The 22,647-nt window shown below is 35.2% G+C and overlaps 1 protein-coding gene across 1 annotated transcript in view; it reads right to left on the minus strand.

Annotated features, from left to right (window-relative positions):
* Positions 1-22,647, minus strand: part of PpD3 (protein phosphatase D3) — a 258,573-nt gene that overhangs the window by 100,722 nt on the left and 135,204 nt on the right. The window contains exon 7 of the mRNA XM_090392850.1: positions 11,922-12,020. Coding sequence (XP_090248976.1) covers positions 11,922-12,020 — 99 coding nt within the window. The remainder of the gene's footprint in view (positions 1-11,921; positions 12,021-22,647) is intronic.

Genomic DNA, 22,647 nt, shown 5'->3' on the forward strand with positions numbered 1-22,647 from the left:
TATTTTTAAAGTATCCTCAGTCTCAGCTAAATGTGAATGAAAGTGCATAGTGAGCACAATGTGAAAATTACAACACTATGATTTATTGAAATATTTTTGTTAACATTTTTCATCATTTTGTAGTATATGCTTCAAGGGAGTGTACCAAATATGACAGTCTATTAAAATCAAGATTATCAGTTGCTCATCAACAACTTCCTTCGAAACTGATCTAACATTCTATCAGGTCTCTGATTTAAATGAGTCATACTTTTCAATCATCTTAAACCCTAATAACTGCTTCAACCCATCTTTATCTTCTGGGTCTTTTTTCTTGCCAGTTTGGTTTGTTTGTTTCATTAATCTTTCATTCTGTTTAACTGACTATACTATCTTAGATTAGCTCTGTTTGAACACTCTTGAATATTGAAATTTTATTTTTCACTTGGTTAGACTATAATAAATTTAGTTTAATCCTTTATCCAAGTGTGAGCAAACAAAGTCTGCGCCTGAAAGTATCTTCAGGACTGGGGTAAGGTGGTACAACACCAGGGCACTCCTTGCAAAGGTGGAGCAAGCTAACATCACTCCTATCTCAGTATCTCCCATAATGCAAAACACATCTCCTTGCAGATATGTATAATGTTATGCATTAAGGGAAGGGCCACTACCCAGACTAGTTTCAACCTTTATTGAGGTCTCTTCAGTGGGAGCCAGGCCCAAGTGGAGATACCAGGCAGAAGCATTAGCAAAGTCATTTCTACCTATAGGAGTTGCCAAACAGTGAATAAACTTTCAACATCTTTCTCTAAATCCAGAGTAATTTAATAAAAAGGTGGCACACAGTTAGGCAACTCCTATAGGTAGAAATGACCTTGCTAATGTTTCTGCCTGGTAGTATCTCCTCTTGGGCCTGGCTCCCATTGAAGAGATCTCAATAAAGGTCGAAACTAGTCTGGGTAGTGGCCCTTCCCTTAATGCATAACATTATACATATCCACAAGGAGATGTGTTTTGCATTACGGGAGATACTGAGATAGGAGTGATGTTAGCTTGCTCCACCTTTGCAACGAGTTGCCCAGTGTTGTACCACCTTACCCCAGTCATGAAGATACTTTCAGGTGCAAACTTTGTTAGATCACACTTGGATAAAGGATTAAACTAAATTTATTAAACTCTTGAATATTGATGATGTCAGGTTCTTTTCTCAGAACTGCAAAATCAATGATGAAATGTTGACACATCTAATTTTTCTCAGAGCTCTTCGCATCTGTTGTTTTCTCCAATGTCTTTGATCAACTGTTTCATTTCTAAATCACTTTTCAGATGTACTTGTTAAAATTGGTTTGAAAACTCATATAATACTATCTTGATATCTTGATTTATTTCTGTCTGTCTCATGTTAAATATAAAGTTATTCAATTAGCTTCCCACTATAGCATACCAACTTTCTATTATCAACTTATATATTTAATCTGGGGTTGCTTAAGGGTCAAAGCTGTATAATTGAGAGGAGGCCTCCACATAGCCTTTAAAGGAAGGTGGAGAACCGACCAGGGCTTCTGACCTAATGTCCATTCTTGTGTAGAGGCTTAAGTGCTGTGAGGACATTATGTTGGAGGTTTAATGGATTTTTTACAACACTCAAAAAGAATTAAATTAGAATTTAATACTCCTATATTGGGCCTGTGTAGCTCAGTGGATGTGGCGTTTGCCAACCATGGCATTTGGCCGCATGAAGGAAGACTTGGTTTCGAGTCTAGTCGGCGACTAGAGGAAATTTTTCTAAGCCTTTTTTCGACCGGTTCCCGAGTTAGTCGATCTCTGGCACGGGCAAGCAGGTTTTTCCTCCCGGAAACTCGGGTTTTTCGTCCTGTAAACTCAAGAAAATCGACCGTAGAACCCACATTATTTTCAGACATTAAATATATTGTGTTAGGGTTAGGGACCACGAGATGGCGGCACATTTGAGCCGTCTCTCTTCACTGAGTACCGCTTAATTAGTGATAGCCTTGGGCCATCTATCTCTGATTGGTACCAGTGGAGATTGAACTGCCCACTCAGTCTCCAAAAGTTAGATAGGGCTAAATGGCCTCGCCTACTCCCCGTATACGGGAATAAAAAGGCGTTAGTTGATTTTTTTTTTTTTTTTTTTTCACTCCTATATTTCGTCCTAGTCACTAGGACATCTACGGGGATTACAAAAACAATTAATGTAACATGCACACAAAAACTTACAATACTAAGCCCAACCACGTGGGTGACAATAAAGTCCTATCTAGGTGGAGAGCCCTCTAAGGTTGGTAGTAGGTGGCCTGGAATGTAAGGTGGGACCTCTGGTGATGAGTGTTTCCCAAATCTTCGGAAGCTTAATGCAACCATATTTGTTAAGATTTGGTTGGTTTCTGAAAGCTGCTGCTGCTTCTAAGAAAAGTCTCTCTTTCTTCAATTAGCTGTGGTGGAGCATGGTGGTTTTCTTCCATGATACTCTGTGGGTGGTGTCCAAAACATGGTCAGCCAAGCCTGAATGGCCATAATTGTGTTTAACGATGTACGACTTGTGTTCCTCTAGGCGGATGGATGCTGATCTGCCTGTCTGTCCAAAGTACGCAAGCTTACAGGAACAGGGTACTTTGTAAACTCCAGGCAGAGAGAGAGGAGGGAGCTGATCTTTTGTAGTACACTTTTTCTCTCTTAGAAAACGTTTTCCCCAATGACATCTTAGATCTCTTTTCCTTTGCCATCAACTCTGGGTATTTCTCTTGGAATAACAAAATCTACAAGCAGATAGAAGGAACCGCCATGGGTTCCCCCCTCTCACCCCCCCCTTGCCAATTTCTATGTGGAAGATTTCGAAAAACGAGCCATAGACTCAGCCCCACTCAAACCTTCTATCTGGCTAAGATATGTAGAGGATGTGTTCTCCATTTGGCCTCATGGCCCAGACACGTTAGACTCCTTCCTCGGTCATCTCAATAGCCTACATCCAAGAATCCAGTTTACTATGGAAAAGGAAAAGAACAATTGTTTACACTTCCTAGACACCTTAGTCACGCGCCTGCCAAATGATACACTTGCCTTCACTGTATACAGAAAACCCACACACACACAGGCAGATACATTCACAAACTCTCCCACCACCACCCCTCACAACAATATGGCATCATTAAAACCCTTACCAAGAGAGCCCACAATCTTTGTTCCAGTAGAACCGCCCTCACTACTGAGCTTAACCACATACACAGAACTTTCCTCTCCAATGGCTACAGCGAACACAGTATCAAAAAAATAATCAATTCCTCCCCCATTCCCCGTCCCTCTCATCAACAAGATTTTAAAAATGCCATCACCATACCCTACATCCGAGGCACTTCGGAAAAAATAGCCAAGATACTAAAAAAGTATAACCTACACACAGCATATAAGCCCTACCGCAAACTTGCTACCCTTATCTGTTCTACGAAAGATCAGCTCCCTCCTCTCTCTCTGCCTGGAGTTTATAAAGTACCCTGTTCCTGTAAGCTGGCGTACTTTGGACAGACAGGCAGATCAGCATCCATCCACCTGGAGGAACACAAGTCTTACATCTGTAAACATAACTATGGCCATTCAGGCTTGGCTGATCATGTTTTGGACACCACCCACAGAGTATCATGGAAGAAAACCACCATACTCCACCACAACAAATTCAAGAAAGAGAGACTTTTCTTAGAAGCAGCAGCAGCTCTCAGAAACCAACCAAATCTTAACAAATACGGTTGCATTAAGCTTCCGAAGATTTGGGAAACACTCATCACCAGAGGTCCCACCTTACATTCCAGGCCACCTACTACCGCCCTTAGAGGGCGCTCCACCTAGATAGGACTTTATTGTCACCCACGTGGTTGGGCTTAGTATTGTAAGTTTTTGTGTGCATGTTACATTAATTGTTTTTGTAATCCCCGTAGATGTCCTAGTGACTAGGACGAAATAGAGGAGTATTAAAATCTAATTTAATTCTTTTTGAGTGTTGTAAAAAATCCATTAAACCTCCAACATAATGACCTAATGTCCAATCCTCACCTTCTCATGGTGCACCCTGTTGGGTATCTACCTGGATACTGAACGAACGAGGATGCACTGGCGATTTGGGATTTAGCTGACCAAATTGTACTCTTATTGGCTTAAACCAAAAGAAAAAAAAAATGATGATACAACATGACAAAATTTCATGCCAGCTGGGGTGTCACCCGGTTAAACAAGGCCCCCGTTGTTTTCGTTAGGGAACAAGGGCAAACAACGAAAAGTCAGCTACTGGAACAAATCTGAAACCACACACCAACTCTACATCACCAGAGTTAAAGATCAATACCTATCAACATAAGAGAACTGAATGGCAAAGAAATGGAGCTAGCTGAGGAATTAGATAAGTACCAGATCAACATAATAGGGGTGACTGAAACAAAAAAGACAAAAACTGGTGAGATCTTTCTGAGCAATAAATACAAAATGTTATATTCAGGCAATGACAATCAAGGAAAAGAAGGAGTAGCCATAGTATTCAACACAAAATATGAGGCTAATCTTCTTGAATAGCAGGCAGTTTCAAGTAGAGTGATGTGGACAAATATGAGAATGGGAAACTGGACAATGAGAATTATTTGTGCCTATGGTCCCACAGAAGGTTCTACTAAGGTAGAAGTGGAGGAATTTTTTCATACTTTAGCGAAAGCAACTGACACAATGAAAAAGGAAAAGTTGGTCCTTGTTGGGGATCTAAATAGCGGAGTAGGAAATGATTGTCAGACATATAAAAATAATTTGGGAAAATTTGGAGAAAAGAGCAAAGCTAATAATAATGGCAAATACATGTTGGATTTCTACTCAGGACATGGATTGGTTATTAGTAACACCGTGTTCCAACATAAAAATGTGCACAAATTCTCATGGAGAGAAGAGGCAAAGAATAAGAAATCTCATTGACTATGTTATTGATAATAGTGATGTTTTTCCCCTGGTGCAGAACACCAGAATAAACAGAGGATTTGAAATTGGAAGTGATCACTATTTCGTCTTGAGCAGGATAAAACTGAATTTCATATTGAAAAGAATAAAATGTAAGAAAGTTTTGAAGCGAATAAAAGTTGAGCAGCTCTCAGATGTGAAATGTAGACTAAAATACATAAAGATTTTTGAAGAAAAAACGAGAGTTTGAGAACAGGAACCAAACCTTGGAGATTCAGTGGCAAGCCTTGAACAAAACCGTGATTGATTCAGCCAGAGAGGCATGTGGTGAGGTTGTCAGAAAGGATAGAAAAATCGGAACTCCATGGTTGACACAGGAAGTTAAAGAGGCAGTGAAGGAAAAGTTAAGAAAGCATATCAAAAGTTCCTGGCAAATAAGTCAGCTTGTGCTCTTAGAGAATACAGAAACAAATGTAAGAAGCTAAACACTGTGTAAAACTAGCTAAACAAAAGTCATGGGAGGACTTTGGCAAGAACAGAGAAAATAAATATTAAGAAGGTGGTAAGATATTCTGGAGGTTGTTGAAGAAGCTTAGAAATCGAGGAAAGAATGCTGTAAAAGGAGTTAGAGATGATAAAGGTGACATGAAAATGGGAGAAAGAGATATCCTTGAAACATGGAGTAATTGTTTTGAAAAATTGCTAAATGAAACAAGCAGTAATAGCACAGTGGTAAAAAACTCAGTTTTTTACCACTTTTCTATATTCGACCAGAAATGCTTAAGTATGGTGGTATAAAAGTCTTACAGTGGCTGCACTGCAGTTCAGAAAGCCTGGACTGAGGGATGAATTCCTGATGATTGAGGTAGAGCTCTCATAGTACCCATATATAAAAAGGGAAATAAAACTGAATGTGAGAATTAAGAGGTATTTCCTACTGAGTGTTCCTGGCAAGATCGATGCAAGTATACTTGAGAAATGGTCGAGAAGAATTGTGGAAGAAAAGCTTGGTGAAGAACAAGCTGGATTTAGGCCAAATAGAGGCTGTCCAGAACAGATCTTCACTTTATGACAAATAGTTGAGAAAGTATGGGAAGATATAACAAAGATCTGTATTTAAGTTTTGTCGATCTAGAAAAGGCATATGACAAAGTGCCAAGAGAGAAGATATTCAATACTGAGTTATATGGTTATATGGAGCTACAGTTATATGGTGTCAATGGGGCATTATATCAAGCAATACTTAGTCTTTATTTGAGTTGTAAGTCAGCAGTTAGAATTGAAGGAAGTACAGAAGATGGTTTAATGTTAAATCTGGTGTGAGAGAAGGATGTACATTATCCCCACTGTTATTCATTATCTATATGGACCACATTATGAAAGAAAGTGGTATTAAACATGATATCAGAATTGGAGATGTTAATGTCAGCTCTTTGCTTTATGCAGACGATGTTACACTTCAGATAATTCAACTATTTGTTTTAAAATGAAAAATCATCCGAGCTTGTTAGTTTCAAAAAGGCTTCTAAATAAATCCGTTACAAGTTTGCACGATTCCCTGACTAAACTGAATTACTGTTGTAATAGATATGGTATGAAGGTCAGCAATAAAAAGACAAAGACAATGAAAATAGGCAGAATCATTGAAAGTATCAACTGTGTTGGGAACAGAGAACCTGTGGAACAAGTAAAACATTTCGTCTATTTAGGCACGATTTTTAGTGAAGAGGTAATTAAGAGGTAATTTCCATATTTAATTTAGAGGTAAATTAAATATGGAAATAGACAACAGAATCAACAAAGTTGGTATAGTAAGAAGTCAATTGAATAAATTCATATGGAATAAGAGAGAAATTAGTCGGAATACTGAATTAGCCGTATACAAGACCGTCTTCAAACTAGTTTTAACTTATGAATCTGAGAGCTGGGTCAGAAGTAAAACACTTGACCAAAGACTAGAGACCACAGATATGAGTCCTGAGAAAGATTATAGGCGTGAACAGATGGCATCAATGGCAATACAATATTAAAAATGAGGATATTAGGAAAGAACTTGACATTGTCAGCATCTAGGAATGCATTAGCAAAGCTAATCTCAGGTGGTATGGTCACTTAAACAGAATGGTAGAGGAAAGATTAGCAAAACAAGTGTTCTCTGCCAGGTTGGCAGGAAAAAGACCCAGAGTAAGACCAAGATATAGGTGGATTGATACAGTACAAAGTGCCTTAGACAATAGAAATATAAGATCTGATAATGTTGGAATCTTGACAAGTAACAGACTGATTTGGAGGAAAATTATAGACAGGAAGTTAGTAACGATATAAATTTTTTTTTCATGTAGTACTATCATATCCTGTATACCCCTTGAGGGTACATGTCAGGAATTTGATGATGATGATATATTTAATCTACCATCTTCGTTAAAATTTGTGCCCAAATGGCTAACCTGTGCTACAGGTTCTCTATGGATGAAAAGAGTTTATGACTGGTTATATTTTCATCCTTTGTTGTCTTTTAATTGTCATTTTTTTTTTATATTGAACTTGTTATTGCAATTATGTAATTTGGTTCAAGACTCTTTTTCGTATTTTAATTGGTTTTGTTTTTTTTTTTATGTTGAATTTGTGGGTATGTTTTCTCTAAACAGACAAAGAAAGGATATCATTGGGAAGATGTGTGATTAAAGTATCTAGAAGAGACAAACTATTATTATTTTCTTTTTCTTTAGTGAACTGGATTTTGAGGTGCTGTCTATTAAGATGGAGGAGGGAAGGAGTGTAATCTGTCTTCCATGTGGCCAAATAGAGAACATATCATCAATGTACCTGAGACAGATAGAAAGTTTGAGAATACTACTATCAAGAGCATGTTTTTCAAAAGGTTCCATATAATACTTGGCCAGGGGGGGGGTTCTAAATGATAGATAAACAGTTTGAATTTTTTAACTATTTCAAGAGGTCAAGAAGTGACATTTTAAGAAGCTCTTTTATGTTTTCTTTACAGAATTGGTGAGATCATAATGCAATGGTTTATAATTTGTATGGTATCTGAGCAACACATTTATTTTCCAATTAATATTTACTAATTTGATTACACATGTCTAATTAATTATTTATGCTTTTTTTTTATTCTGCTAAACCTTATAACAAGTTCCAACTATCACCTAAGTCTAACTAGTCCACAAGTCAGAAGAAAAGTTATGAGTACTGTATGGAAAGCTAAATCGAAGTATGAAAAGAAACTGGCTGTGCAGGCTAAAAGCAAACCAAAAGAATTTTATTGCTATATGCTGAAAGTAAAAGAAAAAAATGAATATGAAAGAAAACTTTAGTGAATGCAGACAGTATTCTTGTGTCAGAAGCAGATGAGATTGTTCAAATAAGTGTTCACTCTGCTAAGATCTGTCAACCAGATGAGTGTAAAGATGAGGTATATATGTTAACTACAAGGAAGATTAACAAGCTTAGGAGGAAGCATGAAGCTGCACCACTGCATAAAACCTGCAAGGAAAGAGTGTTAGCAGTGCATTCTCTGGATGCCCCTTAGCTATATCCCATGCACTATTAACCCCCTTTCCTTGCAGGTTTTATGCAGTGGCATAGGATGATTAATGATCCTACTCATCCATCCACCTCCTACTGGATTAACCCTCCTGACTGGGCAGATGGATAAGTAGGATCATTAATCAGGAGCTACAAAGAAAGAAAAAAAGAAAGTGTTGTGGAGAGTACATAAAGGAGAAAGGTGGCCAGAATGGTAAGGAAGGCAAAATCAGATTATGAAAAAGAAACCAAAAGAAGTAGGCCGAAGAAAATTTCAAACAGTTCTTTCATTACATGGCAAGTACAAGGAAGAATGACAATGGAAGGGTAACTTTAAAAAATGCTGATAGTAGTGAGGTGACAGACGCAGACAAAATAGTTGAGTTACTAAGTGACCACAATGCAAGGATATATCATGCAAGTGAGGTTACTGCTGTGACATGTGACAGGGACTGATGTGGGAAAAGAAGTAGATGAATTGGAGGTTCTTTTAACCTGCAAGGGGAACTGGCAATGCAATGCATCTGACTAGGCTCTTTATGTCTCAGTTCTAGAAGAGTCCCAAAGGAGTGGAATGAGAGCAAAATAATTCCCTTGCATAACGGAAGTTCTAAGACTGCAGTAGAAAAGTTATAGACCAATCAGTATCTCAGGAATGGTGGCTAAAGCACTTGAAAAGATGGTCAAAGGGTGGATTCAGGACTGGATGGATATGAATATGATACTCTGAGAAGCAGCATGGCTTTCTGAAGGGTCAATCAGAAAAAAGCAAGTGACTAATAATGTGATGCAAGGTTCTGTGCTAGGAACACTAATACATAAATGATATAGGAAATAATCCGAAAAGAAACATTCAGTTATTTGTTGATGATGCAAAATTGGTATAGTAATAGTTAATGAAAGTAATGGGGAGAGCTTGCAGGATGGGCTAAATAGGCTGTCAGACAACAGATAATGGATGTCAGTTTAATGTGTAAAAAAGAAAAGGTAAGCATTTCGGGATAAACAGATATGTACCACATACATGGAACATAGGATTACTTGGCTACTGATGAACACACCAACTAGTATAGCGATAAGAAGTTGTTTTTCCTCTTTATAAGGCCTTGATACATCTGCATCTCAATGACTTTGTTTGGGTCTGTCACAAAGTAGTGGAGGGGATCCAGAGGTGAGACACCAAGATGGTGAATGGTCTGTATAATGCTCCTTATAAGGATAGACTGAGGATTTGGGAATTGCAAAAGTTGGTTGATAGGTTAAAAAGAGAGAGGATATGATAGAAGCATTTAAATTACTTAAAAGGTTTTATAGGATTAATGCAAGGGAAATGCTTCATCACTTGGCTATAGGGACAGAACAAGAGGTCCTACCTGAAGTCGAGTAAAAGTGTGGTTAGTACGGAGTGAGGACTAGATTTTCCACTTGGAGATTGATGAATGAAAGTAATGGGCTGCTAGTGTTAGTTGTGAGTACTTGGTCTGTTAATGGTTTCGAGGAGAGGTATGATAGCTACTGTGTGGATAGTTTGGAGATTGATGAATGAAAGGAATGGGCTGCCAGTGTCAGTTGTGAGTGCTTTGTCTGTTAATGGTTTCAAGGAGAGGTATGATAGACACTGTGTGAATAGTTTGGGTTTCCTGCAATGACTCCATGCAGGAGCATAATAATAGTAATAATAACAACATGATGCATAATGCTACTGCACTGGATGAAGAGATGACAAGTATAAGAATAAGATTCAAGATCTGTTGCGTAACCTGGATATCATTTCATCAAATGGAACAGATAGGATATTAGCATATATGATTTTTTAGCTGAATTTTTAGAATTTTCAGCTGACCCTTGACATGCTTATATAACTTGAGTCTCAGCTCAGAAAAGACCTCCAGGAACAGAAAGATTATATAATAGTTCTACTGCACAAGAGTGGTGCAAAAACTGCTGTGTCTAACTACCAAGCTATCAGTATTTCTGGAGTGGTGGTGAAGATTTTAGAGAGATTGGTGTGAACTATACAAAAAAAAACTTACAGACAACCTTGGCTTTACAAAGGGCAGCATGGGCTTATGAAAGGGAAGTCATGTTTTGCTCATATTTTATAATAATGCTATGGCTGAATTGGACAAAGGGACTAGATACACTATGATACTCTCTTACACTATGCTAAGGCATTTGTTAGGATACCACATGAAAGACTGTTGCACAAACTGGAGAATATGGGATTGGAATATAAACTAGGATGGCTAATGGATAGGTATCAAAAAATGGTATGGTGGATGTGAATATACCTGATTTTAGGTGACCAGCAATGTACCTCAGGGATCAGACCTTGAACCACTGTTGTTCAATATATATATATATATATATATATATATATATTAATAATATATTAATATATTATTAATATATATATATCAATATATATATTAATATATATTAATTTATATATTAATATAAATTAATATATTGATATATATATTAATTTAATATATAAAAGATGGGCATGATTATCCTGCCCATCTTTGCATCATCATCATCAGCAAACAATTGAACATCTCTTATCATGTCTTTCCCAATATCATTAATATATATATTAATGATATATTCCCAATATCATTAATATATATATTAATGATATTGGGAAAGACATGATAAGAGATGTTCAATTGTTTGCTGATGATGATGATGATGATGCAAAGATGGGCAGGATAATCATGAATGCTACCCATGTATAGTGCTTAGAGAATGATTTGAATAAGCTGGAACAGTGGGAAATGATAAATCAATTCAATGTTAGTAAGTGTTAAAGCTATACACTTTGATGTGATGAATTTCCCAAAGGCATATTATACTGGAGGATTATGTTACAAGAAACTGATGAGGCTAGGGATCATGGAGTTATGGTAGATAGAAAACTGCAGTTCAAAGGTCACATTGCAAAAATAATGCTGATGATAATTATGATGTTGAAGTGAATATTGAAATAAAGATAAGGAAGTCATTTTGCCAAATTTGGTCTCCTAGGTTTGGAGGAGATACAAAGAGGAGTAACAAAAATGATATTGAGATTATGGAATGCAGACACTGATAAACAGGAGAATGTGGGGGTGATGTGATAGAGGGCTATAAACTTCTGAAAGGATGTTATAGGTTATCAACTGATGAAATTTTTTTATTAAATGGAAGGTGGAGAGAGGATTTGGGGGAGGGACATCAGTGGAAGTTATGGTTGTGTGCAGTTAAAAAAAAAAAAAAAAAAAAAAAAAGTGAGAGCTAGGTTTTTTTTTACCCCTGTTGAAATAGTGAGTGCATCCAGTGCGAATGTGTTTAAGAGAAGGTATGATAGTTGGTGTGAGTGATCTAGTTAAGTTCTACACAACCTTCATTCTGCTACAAGGAAACAGACACATTTATAATCATGTAATTTATACATAATAATACAAAAAGGATACATAAGGATTGGTTTCTGAAGGCAATCCATTTAATTCAAATATGTTCAGCAGGTCATAGTACTGTCCATGAATATCACCGCACACAGTAAATTTGCTCTCCTGAAGAGAAAAGTATGTAAAATAAAAGTGCTTAATTTAGGCATCAATACATTAAAATCAGATTTAAGAAAGATGAAAGGAATACTTAAGAGACTGAAAATGTACTGATTATTCAAACTCAACCCCACTTTCCTTTCTCATTCCTAGCATTCTTTGAAAATACAATGCCACTTATAGAGTTCATTTTGACTACAAATCAAAAGTGATGGTGATTATTACTTTTTTAACAGATACATTTTCTTTTATGTACATAGCATTATCTATATAACAAGGAATTGTGGAACTCATGGTGTGATATACATTGATTAGTGATGCAAATGTTCGTTCTCAAATGTCACATACAATTAATATTAGAGCATATTAGTGAACATGCTTTTATCGGGTTTATATCATCGTTAAAGCTCAAAAATATTTCCCAATCACCTACGGCAAGTAGATTTCGTTAGCTGGTAAGCAGCTGCAGGCCAAACATAACAGAATATTTTTTATTTCATAAAAAAAAAAAAGCATATATTAGAGAAATAAAACATCAAATTACTGATATGTGCCCTCAACAGGCAAACACCTGTTGAGGTACAGTGTGAAAGTTTACATTATCAATAATATCCTAACAACCATTTTCATACAAATTAACCTGTTGTTTGTCAGGACTCCAATATTATCAGATATACTTTTATATTTGGGTCTTCTAGAGCAGCGTTTCTCAATCTTTCTAAGCACAAGAACCAGTAAAATGCCCAAAACAATTCTGCGGACCACTAAGTTATAGAGGCATAGCTGCTGGGGGGGTGATCTGCCCCTGGCGGCATCTTTTTTGACGTTTATGAAATCTTGCCTTACTGTCTATAAAACAGCAACTGAGCGATGAAATAGACCTCGACAATGTGATTGACGATTTTGCAAACAGAAAAGCAAGAAAAATTTTTAATTCATTTTCCTATATGTCGTTTTGACTTTTTGTAATTTTTTTAAAAAAACCTATATAGGAATTACCAACATTTCAGAAAAACTGTGCCATCTATAACATAAAAAATCTAAAAGCAAGTTTTTTTATTATTATTATTATTTTGACACCTCCAGGGAGTCCAAAGACTCATCGAGGGAGAGTGTGCCGACAGCATCGAACGATTGGTCCCCTTCCAACTACTAACCTACAACTACTACTACTAAAAGCAAGTTTTGAAAGATATGGCAACATAATTAATTAAATTGGAAGTAAACGATTAAAAGTGTATCATCATTGAACAAAGTTTTAATTTTTATTAAACAAATAAATAAGATGATATAATTATGCGACTACTTACTTTTAATGAGATGGTTGAGCTTCTCAGTCCTTGCAGAGTTGCTGGATATCTGGCTCAATATCGGTCAACTTCAGTTGAAGATCAGCACACACACACACACACTAAGACGATTTCTGTATTTTGTTTTTATTTGAAGGAGCGATGAAAATCCTTTCTCACAAAGATAGGTTTAGAAAACTGCAGGACAATTTTCAGTGCTTCTTCAGATAATTCTGGAAATTCACTTCTCACTGAAGACAAGATCCAAAATCGGACAAAACCAAGATCATGGAATTGCATTTTAAGCTCACTGTCACTTGAAAACTCAATTAACTGTTCCTTTTTCGATAACAGGTCGTTCTCGTGACTGCAAGCCTGAAATGGATCGTGAACCCACAGAAATTTCTTATAAAAGTTATTCAGAAAATATGTTTCAAAATTCCATTTCAGATTTTTGAGGTGGTCACAAACCCTTTCCACAAACTCAGAATGAACAAAAATATTATTTTCCGCTAAAAAGGATTGTTGGAAAAGGTGCAAATTGTCTGTCTTTTACATAATTAATCAATAAACCAGTTTTTTCTCGAATGCCTTTATTTTGTCATAGGCATCAAGAACAGTTAAAGAATTTCCCTGAAGGGAGAGATTTAGTTCATTTAATTTCGAAAAAATGTCTGAAAGATAGGATAGTGTTGATAACCATGCTTCCTCAACAAGGAGTGATGCAAAGTCAGAATTACGTTCATTTACAAATAATAAAACTTCATGCCTTAATTGAAATAACCTTGTTAGTACTTTGCCCCTGGAAAGCCAGCAAATTTCAGAATGAAGCAAAAGTTGTGTGTATTCACTGCCCATTTTATCGCAGAGTACTGAAAATAACCTGTTATTTAACAGTCGAGCTTTAATAAAATTAATTAGCTTGACAGCATTGTATAGCACAGTTTTAAATTCTGGTGGCATTCCTTTGTAGGCTAATGCTTCCCTATGTATGAAACAATGCACCCAATTCATATCCGGAGTTACTTCTTTGACTGTAGAAACAACCCCACTATGCCTGCCTGTAAGAGTGCAAGCTCCATCCGAACAGAAACCTATACATTTTTCCCACTGGATCCCTTTGTATATTACGTAATTATTGATAGTGTGAAATATTTCTTCTCCAGTTGTTCGGGATGACAAAGTTCTACAAAACAGAATATCATCATGAATGTTGTTATCGTGTGCATATCTTATGTAGCATATTAACTGCACATCATTTGTAACATCAGTAGCTTCGTCTATTTGTAACACATAATAAGGGCTCTTCTTAACTTTTTCAATTAACTGAGATTCTATGTCACCTGCCATATCATTAATTCTGCAACCGACAGCGTCATTTGAAAGAGGAATCAAATCAACATCTTTTAGTAACTTGTTGCCAAACATAGTTTTTACCACATCTTTTATAGCTAGAAGTAGTACATTTTCCCAGATAAAATGAGGTTTCCCTGTTTTCGCTATGCGCAAACTCAAGAGATAGGATGCTTCCAGTGCTTTGCTATTAATGGAATCCATGGCTGAAATTATATCTTTCCCATGATTTAATGTCCCTAAGCATCGCTGAAAAAATTCAATTGGCTTATTTTTCACATCCAAATGTTTAGTTTCTAAATCGGAGTTTCACAGGTTTCATGCACTCATTCGACAACACTTCATAACACAAAACACGTTGAGGTTTCTGTTCACTTTCATCTCCACACCAAGTAAACCCGAATTCCAAATATGAACTGTTATATTTCCTACTGTATTTTTTCTCTGAACTGCTTGTTTCTTCTACTTTAATAGTATCAGATTTACTGGCCGTTACAACACGTGTATTACAATTAGGGTTAGCATTACCTGTTTCATTTGCTCTTCTTTTCAAAGTCCTAGTTCTAAACCACTTTTCCATTATTAAAAAAACGTTTCCGAAAAATATATAAACACTGGGGTTAACTCACGACACACTTTGTTCAAGTATCACTTAGCACTTCTGAAGATATACTGAGCCTTGGTTGAAGGAAACCGTCAATAATAAAAATCAATACACAACAAGCAGTTGGTTGAAATGTGGATAACACATGTTCACTTTAAATCTGACAAAACAGCAAGGGAAGGCAGAAGCAATAAAACTATATTATTATTCACTTTACCCCTCTTTTATTATTCGTCATTCTACAGCTACAAATTTAGCGGAAGAATGACGAATAATAAAAGAGGAGTGAAGTGAAAAACAATAGAGTTTTATTGTTTCCGCCCTTGAACATTCTGACACTATTTGCTGGTTTTTTTAAGGCTCCATTTGAATTCAATAATTTTTACCTATTCAATTTTAATTTGTTTTGTTTGGATAATTAAAAAAATATATTTATTTAATTAATTTAAGTCTGCCTGCGGACCACCTGTCCCATCATCACAGACCACAGATTGAGAAACACTGTTCTAGAGTATGTCTTCCTCTGGGTCATTTTCCTGCCATGTTAATATGAAAATACTTATTTTGATATCAGACCTAATGCCACTTTCCTTCATCTTCCTATATCTCCTTCAATGCTAACTGTTGAATTACATTTCAAATATAGAATGTGTTGCCCAATATAATATTCCAATTATACCATATAACTCTAGTCTTTTGAACATCATCTTCCTGCCTTATACTTTTTTCCCCCCAGATCTAAAAAACTTCAATACAGACACTTCTTATATTCCCATGATTTCCCAACTATCTGTCTTAAAGTGAAAATCTGATCCTGACAACTGCTATTGGCTCAGATTGTTCTTCTCCAAGTGTTTCCCTTCCATAATTATTTTTCTTAGCCTCTTCTTACTAATATGTACAGATAAATCTTACCTCGAATGCTGTAGGGAAATTCCTTTGTAATTCCCACTTCCAGTTTTATTTCCTTTTTTATATATATATATAATATACATATATATATATACAGGCGGTCCTTGGGTTACGTACAACTCGACTTGTGGCATCCTGTAATTACGAACAGGTTCCCAATGTTCCCCATAAGGATAATTAATAATTAAATAATGAAATTAATAATTCAATACCTAGTTTCTTCTGCACATGTAAACAAACTGGCATGGCATAAGATATCTATGGAAGATGATGATGTAATAACCTTGAGGGCGTGTTCTGGAAGAATTATCACATCTATGATGCAATCAAAAACATTCTGATTCTTGGGCAGAAGCAAAGAATGAACAATAAAAGGGCTGTGGAACAAACTGTGCCCTCAATTCTTTGATGATTTTCGTGGCTTTACAGAAGACGACATCGCTATCCACCACAAAAAAGCTGTGGTGGATAGCGGCAATGAACTGCAACTGGACATAAATGAAAATGATGGCATTGATTTACTAGAGTCCCATTCACAAGAATTAACCAATGAAGACCTTATGAAGATAGAGAAGGAGCTGATAGAAACACAAGAACAAAGAATAAGAAGATCCAGAGCCAAGAAAGTTTATGACAAAAGAATTAGCTGAAGCCTTTCATCTCATTGAAGCAGGATTTGCTAAGCTTGAGAAGCAAGATCCTAACATTAAGCAGTTTACAAAGGTTTACCATGCAGTTAGTGAGAATATCAGCAGCTACAAGACCATTTATGATGAAAAAAAGAAAAAGCTGTGCAAACAACCCTACATACCTTTTTCAAGAAACCAACTTCAGTGGTAAGCTCCCCCCCCCCAGCAACAGAATCAAATCCTGATTTTCCAGCACAATATCCATCTTCTCTAGTACAGAATTTGATCCTGATTCTCCAGCACCCACTCCATTCTCATCTTCCGATTAATGTTAACCTACCTCCTTGCCTCAAAAATGCCCCTTCCAGTAAGCAAGACATTGATGTAATGTTAGATGTGTTAACCTTTAATATTCTTTTTTGAAATTTCTCCTAACTCCTATCTAAACTTTTTGCATGAGTTTGTTTTTATATTCTGTTTGTTTGAATTAAAAGAAAGAGCACAATAGTTTCTGTAACTTATTATTAGTCAGGAGTATTATTATTATTACTATAGTATTACATGGTATTATTATTGCCACATATGAGTAATTATAGTATTAATATTACAGTATATGTGCTGTTCATCAGGGATCCAAATTACACACAAATCTGACCTAAAGATGTTCTCAGGAACATATCTCATCCGTAACCCAGGGACTGCCTTTATGTATTGTAGTATTGTATAGTAATATATATATATATACAATAAACCCTCGATTTAACGGACTTTGGATTTAATGGACAAAATTTCCGGTCCGTATGTCACATGTGAAAATTAACACCCTGTTAATTTTAAAATACTTTTAACCAAGATTTGCTTATAATTAAATTAACAGGCTATTTTTTGTTATTAATTTCCTCTTATTTTTAACAAATTTTGGCAAATAGGTCATCATATGTTGGAAAAACACTGTAGTAATTTAGCCGACGTAAATGAGTCACTGCTCATAAAACATGTTTAGCAAATGATTAGGATGTGATCACACGTCCTAATCACTAACCAATCGCACAGTAATTGGTTCTTTTGTCGAGTGGCGTGACTTTCTGCGGCAGTTTTATTACAAACATTTTTGTAATTTTAGGAAGTTAATTATAAAAAAAACAGCAAAATTCAAAAGTTAAAAAAAAAAACTTGATAGTTTTTTCAAAGCAGGATTACCTAAACAAAGTACCTCAACATTGAACATTAACTTCACATTAACTTATCGAAAAGTGTGTGTGTGTAAAACAATTTTTTTGTTATTAGTGCTGATATTGATAAAACTGCAGTATAATGTTACAAATATTTTTATTTTAAAAAATTTTAAGGGCTACTCCTTAGCCCCTATTAGTCTGTTTAATCAAGGGTTTACTGTATATATGTATATGTATACACACACACACACACACACACACACACACACACACACACACACACACACACACACACACACACACACACACACACAGAGGTGCTACGAGAGCTCTACTCAGGTCATCTGGAATTTGACCTTCTGACCAGGCCTTCTTCTGAATTATGAGTGTGAAGCCACGTAAAACTTTTATATAGTAGATACTTGCTTTAGCAAACCTCTGAGGGAAAGGAGGGGATGGGGGGGGGGGCAGAGAAATAGTTTGTTATAGCACCAGGTTTGCAGTAATGAATTTAGAAAAAAATACCTATTATTCACTTTATTCCCATGAAATAAAGGAAACAGTAGAAAACAGAATGGAAGGAATCGCCACTGATGTCAGAGAGAACAACGTTTATGTATGGCAGGAATCATACATAAATAATGGATATGGCAAAAAACAAAAAAAAGAAATGACAGGAAATAAAACAAAGGAAAATTTGGTTCATACAAGAAAGGAAAGAAAATCACAGGAAATACAATAAAGGAGATTGTTAGAAATAGAGAAATTGCTGGAAATAACAAAAGAAATTGTGTGAAATCACACACTGATGAGATTATAAAGGACTGGCAGGATCCATACATAAGGCAGAAAAAATGACAACACGAAGAAGTATAAATACAAGAAGTATAAATACAATAACGAGAGACATAAGAAAAAACCAGAAGAGTATGAAATTATAAAAATGAAAATCCAGAATTAACATTTAAATTTTGAAATGTTACGCTGGCTTAATTAAATTAATGTCACTTACCAGAAATCATCATAATGAAGTAAATGCAGTCTATACTATTAAAATCAAAAATAACCAGAAAACTTTGGCCATCACTCAAACTACATAATTACCCACTGCAATTTTCAAAGAGGGAGCAAATAAAAGATAGTCAGCATTGGTCAGCTTAGGGGAAGGTGGGAAGGTATCGGTATAACTGGTATGAATGCACATCAGCTTCCTAATTGAAAAGACCCAATAATTGGTAAATTGATACTCTTCTCTTAGATTTTCAAATAAAGAAATATGGCACAATATACAGTATTTCCTTAATTAAAAGTTATATTCTTCCTCTATAAAATAAAAAAAGCTATTTTGATTTAGAATTTTTGATTTTTTTTTAATCTAAATTTTTTTATTTTAATAGTATATATTTAGTTCATTATGAAGATTTCAAGTAAGTGATATTAATCTAATCTAATGTAAAATTTCAAAATATAAGCATTAATTCTATATTCATATTTTTATAATTTTATACTCTTCTAGTTCTTTCTTACATGTCCCCCTTTTATTGTGTTCATTTGCACTTTTGCATATTGTTTTATTTTTGTTTAGTTCATGCCAATAATTTGTATTCTGTCATCAATGTATGATCCCCCAATTTCCTTTGTTCTATATCCTGTAATATCCTTTATTCTATCATCTGCTATGTTCTTTGTTGTGTTTCCCAAAATTTATCTTTGTTTATTATGGTTCCTGCCATTACATAAACATTGTTCTATTATCACTATATGATGTCGCACCATTTTCTTTATCTAATAATTGTGATATCACTTGCTCAGGAAATTTGGTATTGTAAAAGTCCTGAGATTTAACTATTTGTAATAGTGATCTTAAAATAGCATTGGTTCTATGAGACTTAGGATACCTTTTCATAGTTTGTTATAGCACATCATTTTGCTATATAGTGATGTTTGCTACACCACTATATAGTAGATACATATAGTGATGTGCCTCCATATTTGAGCATTACTTATTGAATATCATCTACTCCAGCCAGTTATCCAAATTTCAAGTTTTTGAGAATTTTTTTTAACCTCGAGTACTGCTAAGTACTTCTGACTGCATTCCTCTTGAATATTTTCTGCCACTGCTTCTTCTATTTAACAATCTTTAAAAATAATCACTCCAGACAATTATAACTTTATCTTCAGTTTTCTTGTCACCTTTATCATCTCCTGTTAGAGTACTCAACTTCAACACATGCTTCTCTACTGGTTATGGTTCAATCAATGTTTTTTCAGAGTCTATCAGCAAGTCTTCAAGGATTGGTTCTTGTTTTAAGTTTTCATTTTTTCTTGAATATTTGTATACTTCAGTTAACAGTGCACCTATGAAAACTGAATAGGATATTTAGTGTCATTCAGCTCAAATTTATACGACGACAACTTCAAATCCCCTGTATATTTGTGTGTCCTGAACCAGCATGAAGATATCATTATCAACAATAACATAGTCAATAAGACTTTTCTTATTTCCTGTCACTTCTCTCTTTACTCCATGTGACTTTGTGCACATCTTTATGTTGAAAGATGGTGTGTTAGTAATGATTAGTTCATGTTCGGAACAGAATAACATTAGGTAATTGCCATTATTATTAGCTCTGTCATTTACTTGAAATTTAGCTAGGAGATCAGAGTTCAGGACAATGGTTCCTGGTGGATCTTGAGGATTTGAGCACTACAAGGTTTGTCAAATGAAAAGAAGAAATAGAGTATAATGTCATCAGCAAAGCTATGAATAGGATTAGAAGTCCGTGAGAGCAGATTATTTATATACATTGAGGAAGTGAGTGGGTGAAAGAATGGAACCTCTGGGGTACTCCTGCATTAGTGGGGGGAATCTGAAGAGAGGAAACTGTCCACCATGACACATAGTGAGTGACCAGTGAGAAAGTTGGCAATCCAATTGCAGAGTATAGAAGCCATACAATGACAGTTTGCTAATTAGATCCATGTGCCAAACCCAATCAAATGGCTTTAAAATGTTGAGGGCAATCAATGAATTGACCTTGTCAATGTGGTATTTCTCTAATTCTTCTGCCAGTTCCTTTTTGTTGATATTTCCTATACTGATGATGCTTATCCTCTTGAATTCTGCTAATTATGAGTAGTAGCTTAGTAGCTGACTTTTCACTGTTTTAACACGTTCCATGAGGAAAATAATTAAGGCCTTGTTTAAATAGGCATTGTTCCAGCTGGTACAACATTATAAAGAATATAATTTTGTTCGCTAACCCTATCATTGTTCGGTACCCAAGTAGATACCTACTAACTGTATTTTTTTCTGTATTTCTAATTGTATTTTAAAGAAGGATTTTAAACCTCTTTCAATGTAGTAGATAAAATCTAATTTTTGTAAGCATACCTTGATGCCATATAGTTAAGATGGGACTGGACAGGCTGATGATGTCACTGTTGCTCACAGGTAGTTAGATGAACCTCATATTACTTGAATGTGACTGGTTGTTTCTTGTAGGCTGGCTATTCATTTCTTCTTGTTGCTATGTCAATCTTTAAAATTTGGGTATAAGATTTATTTTCTTTTTTTTCCAAAATATGTTTTTGCAGCATTGTCAAGCAATCCTCTTGAGGACATTCTAAATATCTGGATCTGATTAACTGAACAGATTTGATTTGAACATTAACACTTTATTTTTTAAAAGGCATCAGCAGATTTAATTAACTTGATTTCGGACAAGTACAAAATTCTGCAGCAAAATCATAGCAAAATTTGTTGCCTTGCAAACATGCCTACATCATATCAAAAATTCAAAGTCTGTGAGATGTAAATCACCCTAATCTCAACAAAAATGATGGCTTTAGAATATTTAGGATATAGATGTTCCATTGGCAACTTGTATAACACTTGTTTCAAGAAATTGAAGATAATATAACTCTAAGTCAACCACCTCACAAATAAAAGAATAGACTATAGATCTCTAACAATTTCCAATGTTAGGACATCGAGCACAAAGTATTAAAACATCCATATATCTCAATCCAGAAATCAGCAAAAATAGGACTATAGTATGACACCAACCAGTGTAACAGGACTCAAAAATAAGGGGACTCCAGCAAACTAATCTCCAGCCAATTGTTAATGATGTAGTTTCATTTATATACAATTCTTAATTCTTATTTATTTATCCCTTATCAGAGGTCAGGCTAAGATTAACAGTTGAGAATAATGCTGTAGCAGAATGTAAGTGAACCATCATGTAGCTTGTTTCCTTATGTGTATGTACACCTGATGATAATCATAATATGAAAGTTGAAAAGTCAAGAAATTATTTTCTTTCATTGTAAATTAAAGTTATTACTCAAACACAGTAATCAACTTCATAATTTTGTCATAACAAACCACTGTGTAACAATGAAGAAAAGATAAAGACAGGTTTGTGTTTTGATAATATTGAAATTTATTGTTATCTTTGTCCAATGGAGAAAAGTGAGGCAATCTATATTGGTTATGGACAATTTTGAAGCTTGAATCATTCAAGCATTAAAGATGATGAGCAGATTCTTTGAGAATAAAAAAGATAACTTGTTGTCTTTTACAATCTCCATGGTAAACTATATACGAGGATGTAAGGAATCCATACTGCTTAAAAAGGAAGGTAAGGAGCCTCTATTCTCAAA

This window comes from Typopeltis vanoorti, chromosome 1 (genome assembly GCF_054136105.1).
Source record: "Typopeltis vanoorti isolate ZY-2024b chromosome 1, IOZ_Tvanoo_1.0, whole genome shotgun sequence".
Taxonomy (NCBI): Eukaryota; Metazoa; Arthropoda; class Arachnida; order Uropygi; family Thelyphonidae; genus Typopeltis; species Typopeltis vanoorti.